Below are 16,148 nucleotides of genomic sequence, written 5' to 3'. Positions count from 1 at the left end.
TACAAATAACAATCCTAATCCTTCCTAGCCTTTATTCATTAAACAGGTTAAATTTCAGGTATGTTTAGGAAAATAATGTTTAATAAGCTGCTGTTATTTGTTAAATGTAAAAAATCTGACATCCATTTATTCAGAGTTTGCTTCAAAATGTGTATAGATCTCTGATTTCCACTGCAAGACAAGGACATGAAACATTTTCTTCATTTATTTTTGTGAGATGTCAAGGGAACAAATTTTTATTTTTACATTTTTGGGACAAAAGTCCCAACTAAAATGTATAAACAAAATTAAATCTGTGAAGACAATAGAAACTCACATAAAGATTTCAGTTATATTCTATCAAATAAAATAAATATTTGGCTGGAATCATAACTTGCCATGAATTGTAAGATGACAACCAATTCCACTCCAACTCTCTCCTCCCTGTGAGGAGGAGTCAATGCAAAACTCAGATGTCTTCCACCTCTACTTATCTGACTGTAGAGAGGATGACAGAGAACAGTGGACACACAGTTTAACATGATGGACTATAGGACAGGACTGCTGCTTTTAATTCTCTGCTGGGCAGGTGAAGACTTTCACTGATGCTGATCATAAATAATTTCTATTTCAGTTGCAATCTTAAAACATATGATATTTTCTTTTTCATCTTGACAGGTGTTGATGGTCAGACTCTGACGGAATCTGAACCAGTGGTTAAAAGACCTGGACAATCCCACAGACTGACCTGTACAGGCTCTGGATTTGACTTCAGTAGCGCTTGGATGGCCTGGATCAGACAGGCTCCAGGAAAAGGACTGGAGTGGGTTGCAACTATTGAATATGACAGTGATAGAATCTTCTACTCTCAGTCAGTCCAAGGCCGGTTTACCATCTCCAGAGACAACAGCAAACAGCAGCTGTATCTGCAGATGAACAGTCTGAAGACCGAAGATTCTGCTGTTTATTATTGTGCTCGACAGCCACAGTGACTGGAGTTGGTTGAACAGCTGTACAAAATCCTACTGTACTCATCTTTAGGAGCGGATCACAAGAAAGCCCAAGTTTTTTTTGTTTTGTTTTTTATCTCATGTCATTATTGTTTTTAAAAAGAAGTCATGGAAAAGGATCTCAAGAAAGATCATCATTAACCAACAACAATAACCACATAAATAAATGAAAAACACACAAATATGTAACAACATAGACATAAACTGTGATGATCCCTTTGTCACAGAATAGTCAATAACAGCATAACAATCTGCTGAAATTACTGTCCAGGTTTGAATAACAGTTGAATACCAATATTATTTTGCATATATTGTAAGGTATAGATCACAATATGGGAGTGAAACATAATGTAGTTTCTGTCATAAAAACACTAGAGGGCAGTCAGTGCCATGTCTGTGTCTTCTATCACTGTCACCTGTCAGATCTCTGGTTCTCTCTGACTGATAGCAGCTATACAACAGGTTGGATCAGACAGTGTGAAAGAAAAGCAATGGACTGGATTATGCATCTTTGGGGTGGTGGCAGCTTTTATCAAAACAATGCTCAACAAGTTCCTTTACCACACATACACTTCTACTAGTTTTGTGACTATAACAGGACAGAATCTGCAGCCTGAGGACACAGCTGTTTGTTACTGTGTACGTTACCCCACAGTGAAACAAACCACCAACACACCTGCACAAATACCCAGAGACACATGTGGCTGAACCACACACAAACACTACTTGTCTACCAAGTTGATCAATACATAAATGTTTATGAATTATAGAATAGTAGCAACATTTTTCTGTTCCTGATAGACAAAGGCATTAAGTAGTAGTTGTTATATCTGTGTTTGTATCAGTCTTTTTTGACTTCAGACGCTGAAATTCTAGTCCATGCCTTTGTTTCTTCTGGATTATTGTAATGTTTTGCTTTCAGGACTACCGTGTGCCAGCACTAAAAGTCTGCAAATGGTTCAGAATGCTGCAGCTAGAATGCTAATCAAATCGAGACGGTTTGACCATATTACCCCAGTTTTAGCCTCCCTTCATTGGCTCCCTATTCATGTTAGATCAGACTTTAAAGTTCTCTTAATGACTTATAAAATTCTAAATGGGTTAGCCCCCTCATACCTGTCTGAACTTCTTAACCCTTATATTCCCTCCCGTCCTCTGCGTTCTCAGAGTGCAGGGCTGCTGTCTGTCCCCAGAGTCAAAAAGAAGTCAGCGGGCTGCAGTGCCTTCTCCTATCGGGCCCCCTTTCTCTGGAACAACCTCCCTATTGATATTAGACAGGCTGACTCAGTTGAGGCCTTTAAATCCAAACTAAAAACTCATCTTTTTGCCTTAACTTTTAACTAGCACATTATTCTGGTTCCTATTTCAGGATACCATTTTTCCCTCGGCGGGTTGGGTCAGTCTCAATGCATCAGTTAAGCTTAATAGTTAGTAAATGTTGTCCATGATGTCCTGCCGACGAGATTACTATTAACTGTCTTAATATCGCTGCATCACTTTAACTGTGTGTTTCTTCCCTCAAGCACATTAGTGCCCAGGCTGTGCTTCTCTCTCTCTCTTCTACTGTCTGTTACTGCAGGGTTCTGCCTCCGGAGCTGGAGAGTTTCCTGCTGCTCCCATGATCCAGCTCAACCTGTTTGTCATTATTATTCCTTTAGTTGTAATAGTAATTATTATTATTATTATTATTATTACTACTACTATTTACACTTTGACTTAGTCTGTGTATCTGCAATGTTGTCTTTCTCTTACCCCATCCCCCCACCCTCCTCTCTCTCTGTCTAAATCCAACCGGTCGAGGCAGATGGCCGCCCACCTTGAGTCCGGTTCTGCTCGAGGTTTCTGCCTCTTAAAAGGAAGTTTTTCCTTGCCACAGTCGCCTAGTGCTTGCTCATGGTGGGATCTGTTGGGTTTTTCTCTGTAAATTTTATAAGATAAAGAGTACAGTCTAGACCTGCTCTATATGTACAGTGCCTCAAGATAACTTCTGTTGTGAAATGGCGCTATATAAATAAAATTTGACTTGACTTGACTTCTACCTCAGTCTCCATCAGAATAGGAAAAATTTGATTTTCCCAGGTCACAGTAAGTATATGACACATTTTTATTTCCTATTTACTTATTTGTGTATGTATGTGTGTGTTTGTGTGTGTTAAATGTATTGAAAGCATAGAATAATACTTTATATTATTCATATTAATGTAAACACTAACAATAAAAGAGTCTTTTAACCAATTAATCATATTTTAACTGACTTGAATTGAACTTTTTTTTAACCAGTCAGATGTCTAAAGAAAGATTAACTTAAACCTGGGATGGGAGATTACATCTATCCATTCATTATCTACCCCACTTATCCTTCAGGGTCGTGGGGGGGCTGGAGCTAATCCCAGCTGACACTGGGCAAGAGGCATGGTACACCCTGGACAGATCACCGACCCACTGCAGGGCTAGAATTGCAGATTGACTTCTTAATATCAATTTCTCAGTTTCACCAAATACATCCAGTCCACTTCTCTCCTCCCCGTGAGGAACAGTCAATGCAAAACTCAGATGTCTTCCACCTCTACTTATCTGACTGCAGAGAGGATGACAGAGAACAGTGGACACACAGTTTAACATGATGGACTATAGGACAGGACTGCTGCTTTTAACTCTCTGCTGGGCAGGTGAAGATTTTCAGAATGGTTTACCATCTCCAGAGACAACCACAGACAGCACCTATATCTGGAGATGAACAGTCTGAAGACTGACGATTCTGCTGTTTATTATTGTGCTCGCCTCAGTGATGGGAGTTAGTTGAGTAGCTGTACAAAATCCTACTGTACTCATCTTTATTGCACCAAAAGAGCCTGTGGAATAATTATTATTTTATATCTGTAATTGTTGTTGTTCATTTTTTTTTTAAGTAAAAAAGTGTGGAAACTGGCCCTGAGAAGGATCATCATTAACCAATAACCATGAAAAAAAACCTGCCTGTCTAATGATCATCTTACAGTATTTCGTATTAACAGGCTGATGGATCACAAGAAAGCTTTTAATTTCCTACTCTTTCTGTGTGCGATGATCACTTTTGGTCAACAACAAGATAATAATCTGCAGAAATTACTGTCCAGGTATAAATAACAGATATACTACTACAAATTAATACATGCAGTATATTTTTTGGCAAATAATGTAAGATATAATTCAAAATATGCGTGTGGGTTTCTGTGTCCTCTGTCATTAGCAGACACTCATATAAATAATGAAAAGAATAAAATCTTCAATTCACTGAGCTGTGTCATCACTGAAACCCCAGTTTCAGCAAACTGTTACTGTGATCCAGTCCTATTTTTCCTCCTTGTGACAAGAAGTCAGTGCAAAACTCAGATGTCTTCCACCTCTAGTAATGTGCTTATTTTAACTGTCTGCTGGGCAGGTGAAGAGTTTCATTGATCTTAATTTGTCACAATTTCCATCTCAGTTACCATCTTAATTTATGTGAAGTTAAAAGTTAATTTAATTAACCATACTGGAGTATGAAATGAAAAATGAAATAAATAACAGTGGAACCTTTCACCTCTCTCTCTGGCAGCTAGAGAGGAAACAGCTGAACATTTCAGCTGTATTTAAAGAGAATTTTGTAGGATGTAAATTGATTATTCAACAATATGCAAATAAAGGTTCTTCAGAAGTAGATGAAGTGTGTGTGTGTCAGTGAGAGGACAGAAGAGCTCACGTCAGTTCAGCTTCAACATCAACCATGTTCTCTGTAGCTCTGATACTGCTGCTGGCAGCTGGATCATGTGAGTCTCCCTGGATTCATCACAGTCAATATTTCTTCTTTTGCACTGTAACTTGATCATTTGTTAAACAACATGTTTATCTTTTTACAGGTGTGAAGTGTGAACAGTTGACACAGCCAGCCTCTTTGACTGTGCAGCCAGGTCAACGTCTGACCATCACCTGTCAGGTCTCATATTCTGTTAGCAGCTACTACACAGCTTGGATCAGACAGCCTGCAGGGAAAGGACTGGAGTGGATGAGTAGTGACTCAAGCGTCAAAGATTCACTAAAGAACAAGTTTAGTGTCGACTTAGACTCTTCCAGCAACACAGTGACTCTAAATGGACAGAATGTGCAGCCTGAAGACACTGCTGTGTATTACTGTGCCAGAGACACACAACAACACAAACCATCTGTAGACCTGAACAAAAACCCCTCAGTGCCTGAACACTTGTAACATGAAGCCACCAGAGGAGGAGCCCTTAGACCACTAATGATTTCACACCAGTTCACTGTTACAGTAAAGGGGGAAACAGTTTTCTTTGCATCTCTCTATTTTCCCTGCATTGCCTCACAATAATTTGTGCTTTTCCAGAATGATAATTGACTAGAGCACAGACTCAACTAGCAATATATGATCTGTCAAAAGGCCTCAATCTGACAAAAGTTAGTTTGTGTGCAGTGACTGTGAGTTTTGAATGAGAGTTTATCTAATCACAGCAGCATTAATATGATTTAATTAACACTCATTCAGTGAATTACAGAATTGTATTAAATAATAAGGCCTATCTCATACTGAGCATTACCCACAATAGAACAATTAATAATTAATAGATAATATTGTTGAAGGTTTATAGAATTCACTGAATGGCAGAGGCAATTTTTTGTTTCTGTTGATATCTCTCTCTTCAACTTATGAAAAGATAAAAAATAAAAATGAAATTGCTGAAAACTTAACAGAGCGCAATCATTGAAATTTGTCATTGTTTTGTTTCCTTACTGTATTTAAAGAGATTTTTGTAGGATGTAAATTGATTTTTCAACAATATGCAAATAAAGGTTCTTCAGAAGTAGATGAAGTGTGTGTGTGTCAGTGAGAGGACAGAAGAGCTCACGTCAGTTCAGCTTCAACATCAACCATGTTCTCTGTAGCTCTGATACTGCTGCTGGCAGCTGGATCATGTGAGTCTCTCTGGATTCATCACAGTCAACATTTCTTCTTTTGCACTGTAACTTGATCATTTGTCAAACAACATGTTTATCTTTTTACAGGTGTGAAGTGTGAACAGTTGACACAGCCAGCCTCTGTGACTGTGCAGCCAGGTCAACGTCTGACCATCACCTGTCAGGTCTCTTATTCGCTTAGCAGCTACTACACAGCTTGGATCAGACAGCCTGCAGGGAAAGAACTGGAGTGGATGAGTGATGACTCAAGCGTCAAAGATTCACTAAAGAACAAGTTTAGTGTCGACTTAGACTCTTCCAGCAAAACAGTGACTCTCAATGGACAGAACATGCAGCCTGAAGACACTGCTGTGTATTACTGTGCCAGACACACAACAACACAAACCATCTGTAGACCTGAACAAAAACCCCTCAGTGCCTGAACACTTGTAACATGAAGCCACCAGAGGAGGAGCCCTCAGACCACTAATGATTTCACACCAGTTCACTGTTACAGTAAAGGGGGAAACAGTTTTCTTTGCATCTCTCTATTTTCCCTGCATTGGCTCACAATAATTTGTGCTTTTCCAGAATGATAATTGACTAGAGCACAGACTCAACTAGCAATATATGATCTGTCAAAAGGCCTCAATCTGACAAAAGTTAGTTTGTGTGCAGTGACTGTGAGTTTTGAATGAGAGTTTATCTAATCACAGCAGCATTAATATGATTTAATTAACACTCATTCAGTGAATTACAGAATTGTATTAAATAAATATGCCTATCTCATACTGAACATTACCCACAATAGAACAATCTGATTAATAGATAATATTGTTGAAGGTTTATAGAATTCACTGAGTGGCAGAGGCAATTTTTTGTTTCTGTTGATATCTCTCTCTTCAACTTATGAAAAGATAGAAAATAAAAATAAAATTGTTGTAAATTTAACAGAGCAAAATCATTGAAATCTGTCATTGTTTTGTTTCCTCACCCTGTTTAAACCCTCAGAAGAAGGTATATACTAACTTTTCCTCTCTTTTAAACACATCAGGAACATTTTGTGGCAAAACACTTGTAGAGAAACACTGAAACAATGAGCACCATGCAACGGTGACTATGACCAAATGAAAAATACAGTTGCCTGGAGTATATTGTCTGTTATTACTAGTCCCAGCTGACTTTATTTAATATGCAAATAAAGTTTACATATAAGGACGTGAAGTGTGTGTGTGTCAGTGAGAGGACAGAAGAGCTCACGTCAGTTCAGCTTCAACATCAACCATGTTCTCTGTAGCTCTGATACTGCTGCTGGCAGCTGGATCCTGTGAGGAGCTTTCAGTGGATTCACACTAATAAACACATTAGAAACACTGAATAGTCAGATGAATGATGGAGATAATGTTGATTTCTGTTTCCACAGGTGTGTACAGTATTGATCTCATCCAGCCAGAGTCAAAGGTTGTGCAGCCTGGACAGTCTTTGACCATCACCTGTCAGGTCTCTGGTTATTCTCTGACTGATAACAGCTATGCTACAGGTTGGATCAGACAGCGTGAAGGAAAACCAATGGACTGGATCATGCATCGTTGGGGAGGAGGAGACTTTTATCAAAATAACGCTCTGAAGAACAAGTTCCTTTATCACACATATACTTCTACTAGTTCTGTGACATTAACAGGACAGAATCTGCAGCCTGAGGACACAGCTGTTTATTATTGTGTACGTGCACAGTGGTACAGTTGGGACCACAGTGAAACAAACCACCAACAGACCTGCACAAATACCCAGAGATTCATGTGGCTGAACTACACACAAACATGTTCTAAATATCACAATAAATAAAAACACTACGAGCCTACTAAGTTTATTATTACACAAATGTTTGCAAATTACTGAATAGTAGTGGATTTCTTTGTTTATCAGTATCAGTATAGGAAGAATTTGAGAGTATGTGTCCAAAATACTCTCAAATTCTTCCTATACTGATACTGATAAACAAAGAAATCCACTACTATTCAGTATCAGTAGTGGATTTCTTTGTTTATCAGTATCAGTATAGGAAGAATATAGGAAGAATTTGAGAGTATGTGTCCAAAATATTCATAAGTTCTTGTAGAGATACTCTTTCTGCCAAGATAAATGATATTTTTATTAATTTGTATTGCATGTATTTGCATGCTGAAGCTTTATTAGAAGAAACGTAAGAGAAGTATTTGTCAAAACATGTCAGACAAACATTAAATCATAAATGTTCAAGTTCCACCAAACAGTAAACTGAAAGCCAAGTTTAATCTACTTCTCTCCTCCCTGTGAGGAGGAGTCAATGCAAAACTCAGATGTCTTCCACCTCTACTTATCTGACTGCAGAGAGGATGACAGAGAACAGTGGACACACAGTTTAACATGATGGACTATAGAACAGGACTGCTGCTTTTAACTCTCTGCTGGGCAGGTGAAGACTTTCACTGGTCATTATTTATAATATTTTTAATTTCAATGATCATCTTAAATTACATGATGTGGTGTTTTGTGTCTTGACAGGTGTTGATGGTCAGACTCTGACACAATCTGAACCAGTGGTTAAAAAACCTGCAGAATCCCACAGACTGACCTGTACAGCCTCTGGATTGTCATTCAGTGGTTACTGGATGCACTGGATCAGACAGGCTCCTGGAAAAGGACTGGAGTGGATTGCAAGTCATTATGACAGTAGCAACATCTACTACTCTCAGTCATTTCAAGGCCGGTTTACCATCTCCAGAGACAACAGCAGACAGCAGCTGTATCTGCAGATGAACAGTCTGAAGACTGAAGATTCTGCTGTTTATTATTGTGCTCGAGAGTCACAGTGACTGGAGTTGGTTGAGCAGCTGTACAAAATCCTACAGTACTCATCGTTACCACAGTTATCTCACATGAATATTCTCCATAGTTCAAGAAGTTAAAACATTGATACAATACAGTTACATCAAACACTTTGAAAAGCAATAATTACCATTTCCATTCTGCCATTTCTAATCAGATACAAATTTAGAAATCATATTATTAAATAGGCATCTCACTTCTTCCATAACAGAGTTTCATTAAAACAACTTCTCAGTGAAGACAGAAGCTGAAAAACAAACAGGATTTGCACAGTTAAATGCGGCTCCAGCCACGCCAACACCTGACGTCCTCCTACACTATGCAGTGAGATCAGTTCAAGCTTCAACTCAAGTCTTCAGGCTTAAACTGCCTCAGCTTTAACTTTCAACACCCATACATTTCAGCCGCGTTTTGTTTTCTAGCCTACTGTAAACACACCAGAGGCCTGTCCCCACTCTCCGGCCATCCTATTCCTGCGCCTCTGCCAGATAAGCCTTACATCACATTAACAAACCTTTCACCCCGTATACGTACAAACCTTGCAAGCAATATTAAAGTTTTCAGTGGCAACGTTCCACGTTTCTCAGTCAATCTCATGTTTGTGGGGCTTAACAAGTAGTTAGACTTTGTTTAATCTGTGGTAGTTTGATCTCTCTGCCTCAGTTGCCCTTTTCTATCACCACCACCTCAGCCTGAGGAAAAATGTCGACAGCAAGGGCGAAAGGTAGAGTTGGTTCAGCATGCCTATGCTACAATACCTAATAAATAATAAATTAATAATAATAATAAAATACAGTTGGCCTTCTGATTCTTCTCCCCAAGCTTATTATTAATATGCTAGATATCACCTGGCCTCTTAAGTACCAAATTTGCATGAACAATTAGTTTCAGCCATGAAGAGCATGCAAATATAGTGTAAATATAATACATATATTTAAAAATGTGAATCCATCTGTAAGTTATTTTTGGGGGTTTTCCAGGGCCGTGGATGCAGTAATGGGCCTACCTCATTTTCCAGGTTGGCTCTTCCCCACCTTATATGAGATTACCCCTATTTGGAGTCGTCAATAGCATTGCAAAGAATTCCGTGCTATGTGTCAACAGGTCAATATTACAAATAAGGAGTTCCCCTTTAAATGTGGTCACATTCTTTGTGGTTGTCAGGCACAACTTCATCTTTACCGACAGCACATGCCTGGTAAATTCTGTAATTACTGACTCTTATCCTGTTTAATTTTCAGACCTACCATAGTCACTGCCAGCCCAAATCCCATGCCTGTCCTTCCTCTCGAGGGGCTAGCTGCATTAGCTAGGGAACTATTTTATATTGAGATTCGGTCAGATCTGCACACAGAAGGTTTAGCACTTCTTCACTTAAATCATATGATTTTGCTTGGGTCATTTAAGAAATGTTTTGTGTTTCACTAATATTTCCCCTGCTGCCTGTCCAGATACATCCTACTTAATTACCGCATTATATCTGCTATTCCAAGCCTCACAATGGTTCTGCTATGCTTGCCGGGACCCAATTTATACTAAATGTTCCCTTTTCCTAGCCTTCACTAATCCAATTTCAGTGCTATTAAAAGAAATCTCAATATCCTCCCCTTCAGCACCTATAGGTTCTCATCCACACTCTGTTTCTGCATAATATGATATCTGTTCCAGAGAGGATCTGTTTTCCCCATTCAATTCACTCTCACAGCGTATTTTTAGAATAGGCACTGCAAACTTAGCCACAATCCAAAGAATATTTTAGCCTCTCTCCAGCTACCGGGCTACTGGTCCTTTTCAGCTATGGTTCCTACATATGGCCAGATTTTCCCTCAGCTCTAGCTGCTCAGCGTTCTCCAAACTTCATGTAAGTCATGCAAATACTGGAGGTGGTGTTACAAACTCATATGATTTCTGCTCATGTTTTCATTTTTCTCTGCATCATTGTTGGCAGTTCCCCTGCTTTATCGGCTAGTGATTCCCTCTGCTCCAGGTAACAGACGCCCTATCACACTCCAAGTTCTGCATCTATGCTGCTTAGAGGGGGTTGATTATTATTATTTTTTTCTATATTGACTTGCTATATGCAGCATATTCCTTTTAGCATTCTATGGCCTCTTAGAATGCATAAATTCACTACTTCAAATTCCTTCAGTCCCAACAGAGGCAACTTCTTTCTTAGTTAGCATTTCACCTCAATCACTTAGCTTTATATGAAACATTCTAAAGCTAAGGGCGCTTTTCTGTATCATTGTTTGCATAGATGCCCCTTTTGTCCTTTCAAGGCTGACCTCTTTTATACACATTCTCCCCTGTTTTAACCTCAGGCAATCACCCCATGTCAAGCATAGTTTTAATCATCTCTTTTAAAGGTTCTTCACAAGTGTAATCTATCTCCTCAGCATATTCAGTTTATTCTTTTAGAATGAGTACTGTCACCTCAGTTTCAATGCAAGGGATCTCCTCCACCTCTCTTCAACAATGGGCCTCTGCTCCTCCTGCGCCTACTCCTCTCATATATGTCCAGACTATACTGGTGGTGGTGGTGTCACAAACATTCTCCCTGGTCCTGATCCTCTGTGCAGCAAAGGCACAGGCCACGCCTTACTACTCTCTGTTGCAATCTTCTTCCTGTGCTCAAATCTATTATTCTGTGCACAATCAATTTATTCCTCTTCATTTCTCATCTTTCTCACACTCTTTCGTTCACTGTCCCAACTGAAATGATACTTCGTCAGGAAGACTATCCCCCTGCTCATCTGAGTTTTATGAATATTTCCCATTATTGCTAAGCTTTCCCCACTCACTCCTATATTCATTCAATCACCACCTTTCACAATCACACTGAGCATCACTCACACTCCCACTCTCATGACCTTTGACCACTTTATTTTCAATAGCCCCTTAATCCCTAATAGCTCACCTCTCTTCCCAGCATTGCTACCACTCCTTCCTCTTCACCATACCATGGTAACTGCTTTATATGTGTGGATCTAAATTTTTGCTCCTTCCCCCATTTAGCGCCATGCATCAGGTATGGTTTACCTTTATTTTTGGGGGTAGTTTCCTATATATCAGAAGTACCACTTAAATTTGAATGCTTCCTGCTGGGGTCTAAGCGCCAAAACTCTATTTCTCCTGTGCACAAAAAAATTCCATTCTACTGCAGATTTGTGCATGCTTTTGTTCTAAGTCTCTCCTGATTGAAATGAAGCTTAGCGAAAGTTCAACCCTGCTCGAGGTTTCTGTCTCTTAAAAGGAAGTTTTTCCTTACCACTGTTGCCTAGTGCTTGCTCATAGTGGGAATTGTTGCAGGGAAAATAGAGAGATGCAATAGAGATGCAAAAAAAAGACTGTTTCCTTCTTTATTGTAACAGTGAACTGGTGTGAAATCATTAGTGGTCTGAGGGCTCCTCCTCTGGTGGCTTCATGTTACAAGTGTTCAGGTACTGTGGGGATTTTGTTCAGGTCTACAGATGGTTTGTGTTGTTGTGGGTGGGTGTCTGGCACAGTAATACACAGCAGTGTCTTCAGGCTGCATGTTCTGTCCATTGAGAGTCACTGTGTTTGTGGAAGAGACTATGTCAACTGAACTTGGTCTTTGGTGAATCCTTGATGTCTGAGTCATCACTCATTCACTCCAGTCCTTTCCCTGCAGGCTGTCTGATCCAAGCTTATTTGTTTGTTTTTTCAGATGAAGAAACAATAAAATGAGATGGATACACCACACAGATGACTTCATTAGTTTTACTTTTAAAATCGTGTAAAGGATCAATAATCTATCATGCATTTGCTAAATAAAATGGTCACCATATATAATGACTAAGAAATTCTAAATTATGTGCAGTATTAACTTTACTTATGTAAATAAACATTGTACTGTGGCAGAAATAGTTGTTGTTTTTGCATTTCATAGTTTGACTTAATAAATCTTTGCATTTCATGTTTGGTCATGTTGTTTGCACATGTGCTATATGTCTAATTCAAAATAAATGATACTTAAGTTGGACAGGATTTGGATGGCAAAGTGGTATGAATATGAGAGATAATGTTGTTTATGATAAACACAAAACACTTTCAAGGGTTTTGGTGTAATTTCAGTCCACAATACAAAGAGCTCTGAAGGTTTTTCAGTTCCATGATGTTTCAAAACATATCATCCTTAGAAAGCCACTTCCCCCTCTCTCTGCACCCCTGGGACCACACCTGCAGCACTGAAACTTTGTGGAAATCATCAGAACAATAAATTTACTCGACGAAAAAAAAAAGACATCTGTCAGTGTATAGTTTTGCTATCAGTGTGAATCCAGTTGTGAGGTAACTCATATTCAGACAGCAAAGGCAACACAAAAACACTGGGTAAATTCATGACCCTTTTTTCTTTACTCTGTACAAATCTTAAGTATTGTTTGTGTGTGTGTGTGTGTGTGTGTGTGTGTGTGTGGTGTGTGTGTGTGTGTATGTGTGTGTGTGTGTGTGTAAAAACCTTTAAATGAAAATGTTGAAAACTGACGTAGATTTTGTTTACTGATGATGCTTATTATGGTCTGAAGAAGTTAAGTCAATTACTTTGTAAAGAACAGTTAAAACTATAAATATAGATTACAGTGTATAATAGAGAGATTCAACAGTATTAATTGACTATTTGATTGATGATAACAATCAAATGAAAACACGGGACGGACCACAAGGATATAAGTAAATGGAGGAAAAAGCATAGGAAAAAACAGAATAAAGAATGGTACCATTTAGTGTTTTTGTTTTGTTTTGTTTTGTTTTTGTATCAATATCACAAAAGGTTTTTAAAGCATGTAAATAATAATAATATCAAAGTCATTTTTAATTTCAGTTAATCAGATTATAACATTAACATACATAAGCCATAGCATGATATATTAATGACAGACATGTTAGATTGAGAGAAAAAAAACACTGAAAATCTGATTAGAGCATTTATAAGGCTTATAAGATGAAAAATATTTTGTGTTATTCTTACCACTGCTGACAGTACAGCTCTCTTCCTCTCCAGTGCAGGAAACAGTGTTTGGTTTTTGTATTGGTGTTTATCACTGTGATGGACTGGGGCACTGAGATAAACGCTCATACAAAAACCTAACAGCTAAAATTTTACACTCATCCCTTCATGTGATTAAGAAAAGGACAAGACAAAATATTTCTTATTGGAATATGAGGTAAATACCGTGTTTATCATTTTCAGTAAACAGATTAATAGTTAAAAGTTGGTTAACTGGTAGTTTAAAGTCACAGTTGGTGCACAGATGAAAATGTTTACTTCCAGCAAATGTTAACTTTAAGAGTTGATGAAGAATCAACACAAAACACATGTTCACAGGATGATACCAGGTTTTCATATGCACCAAGACCTCTATGCATTTCATTTATTAACTGAATTTTTAAAGTGTTTTACTTGTGCTTCAGGTTTTTGTTCAAGCAGTGAATGGAGATGCAACACTGTGATACTTTGACTACTGGGGTAAAGGGACTGCAGTCACAGTACAATCAGGTAAGTCACATTTAAACACAAAATTCACAGTGATCAGTTTATTTTCTTTTAAAATGTGAAGTTTGTACTGATCAGATGGAGCACATAAAACAGAGCCGTCAATATATTTTTAATGCAGCTGTTTCTAAGAAAGTAATTTGTGAGCTTCCTCTTTGGTATTATTGTTTAATGCAGGAGGTGGTTTGATTTGCTCTTACATTTTATTCAGCTGAATTGTGATTGTTACTAATGAACGTCTTCATCTTCTTATTCAGATCATTATTAGATTATTTTTTTCTCTTACTGGCAACTATAATTGTACACCAGACTGTACTCAGTATGTGAGCAAAGGAATATGTGTTACACATGTGATATACTTGTTATTAACACCGAACAAAGACAGTAATAAGTAAATACTTTTTAATATATAGCTTATTTTGAAACAGCACAACACACTGACCTTTAAAGGAGAAAATATGTACTTGAAAAATTGATAATAATTGATTTAAAGTTTGGAGGACTGGTTACTTGATCTGATTTGTAATTTTTTCCTGTGAGCATTCAACTTTTTCACTTTTTTGAGTAATGGGGAAAAAGGCTGTAAAAAAAAAAAGAAAAAAATGTCAATTGAATTTAATTTAGCATGGTAAGAAAAAAAACTTGAATGGATTTATTATAGTAATATCTCTTGTTTCAATTAAATAATGCTGTAGTTTTGGCTTTGAAATATTGGTGCTGTTCTTAATGCACTTCAGCGTCTGTCTCAAGCTGAACAGACAAAAAAATTAAAAATTAAAATCAAGAAGACAATATGTTACTATATATAATCAAAAATGATAATGACTGTCACATGCTAACTTGTTATATTATATTATTATTTTTTAGCTGTTATTGAAACAATATTGTTTATTAAATTCCTTGTTATGTATAATTGTTAAGATAAACCGCTACTCTGATAAAATGGTTCAGAACAATGGGAATTTAAGTTCATGCAATGTGTTCAGTATTGCAAAATAATCCAATAAATATAAAATAAAAAATATATTAAATAATATTTGATAATGTGGACTGAGTTTTAAAAATGTATTTTGTTTATTCACATTTACAGCGCATGTCTTGTATTCATTAGATTACATTAGATTATGTCATGTTATCTAATTTATTTGGGTCTTATATAATTCTGAGGTGGAAAGATTCAGCCAATCATTATGTGTGATCAGTTTTTCATATGAGTAATTAATGATTTGTATTTCTTAATTTAAATTTAAACTTCTAATACTCTTTCACAGAAGCTTCTCAATCGCCGACTCTGTTCCCTGTGGTGCAGTGCAAAACTGGATCTGGAAAATGACTGTTGGTTGTCTTGCGCATGACTTCTCCCAAAGCATCTAATTTTCCAGTGGACTGATGCTAGTGGGACTGCCCTGACTTCAGTACAACATTCTTCAGTTTCAGCTCAAAACAACAAATATATAGGAGTCAGTTTTATCCAAATATCAAAATCAGACTGGGATTCAAGGAAATCTTACAACTGCACAGTAACTCATGTTGGTGCTCCCAAAATCCTGCATGTGCAAAGTATGTAATATTTAAATTTTCAATTTTCCTAACTCATCTCTTCTTAGTATATAATGGGTCAACATGCCATCCCCATTCATCTTGCTTTTATCTACAAATGTGAAGCAATATTCATTACCTCACATTAGTGATATTTCCTTTGTCTGTCTGACATACATTTCTCTTTTGAGCAAAGCATTCTTGTCACTTGCAGATGAAAAACAGGGTAATATAAAAATGACTGACTCTCTGCTGTTTCCTTCTGCTGTTCAGAGCCTATTCCTGCAAAAGTGACTTTGATATCT

General features: G+C 37.6%; 1 long non-coding RNA gene and 4 gene segments (V, D, J or C); all 5 read left to right on the top strand.

The window, feature by feature from the left end:
• The first annotated feature begins 473 nt into the window (after nt 1-473).
• Nucleotides 474-997, top strand: LOC127142166 (immunoglobulin heavy variable 3-30-3-like). The segment is given in 2 exon segments: nt 474-568; nt 658-997. Coding segments are annotated over 2 exon segments (363 nt in total).
• Nucleotides 998-4,676: 3,679 nt separating this feature from the next.
• Nucleotides 4,677-5,730, top strand: LOC127142164 (Ig heavy chain V region 5A-like). The segment is given in 2 exon segments: nt 4,677-4,777; nt 4,868-5,730. Coding segments are annotated over 2 exon segments (390 nt in total).
• A 72-nt stretch (nt 5,731-5,802) lies between these two features.
• LOC127142165 (Ig heavy chain V region 5A-like) lies at nt 5,803-6,692 on the top strand. The segment is given in 2 exon segments: nt 5,803-5,939; nt 6,030-6,692. Coding segments are annotated over 2 exon segments (378 nt in total).
• A 1,624-nt stretch (nt 6,693-8,316) lies between these two features.
• LOC127142168 (immunoglobulin heavy variable 3-30-3-like) lies at nt 8,317-8,802 on the top strand. The segment is given in 2 exon segments: nt 8,317-8,376; nt 8,466-8,802. Coding segments are annotated over 2 exon segments (360 nt in total).
• A 5,057-nt stretch (nt 8,803-13,859) lies between these two features.
• Nucleotides 13,860-15,632, top strand: LOC108879936 (uncharacterized). The gene is made up of 3 exons (XR_007812653.1): nt 13,860-13,975; nt 14,223-14,307; nt 15,576-15,632. It is a non-coding gene; the product is annotated as an uncharacterized LOC108879936 (long non-coding RNA).
• Nucleotides 15,633-16,148: the final 516 nt, after the last annotated feature.

The sequence above is a fragment of the Lates calcarifer genome, unplaced genomic scaffold (genome assembly GCF_001640805.2).
Source record: "Lates calcarifer isolate ASB-BC8 unplaced genomic scaffold, TLL_Latcal_v3 _unitig_7_quiver_1103, whole genome shotgun sequence".
In the NCBI taxonomy this organism is placed as follows: Eukaryota; Metazoa; Chordata; class Actinopteri; family Centropomidae; genus Lates; species Lates calcarifer.
Note: the sequence above shows the minus strand (reverse complement) of the source record. Positions and strands in the feature narration are given on the sequence as shown.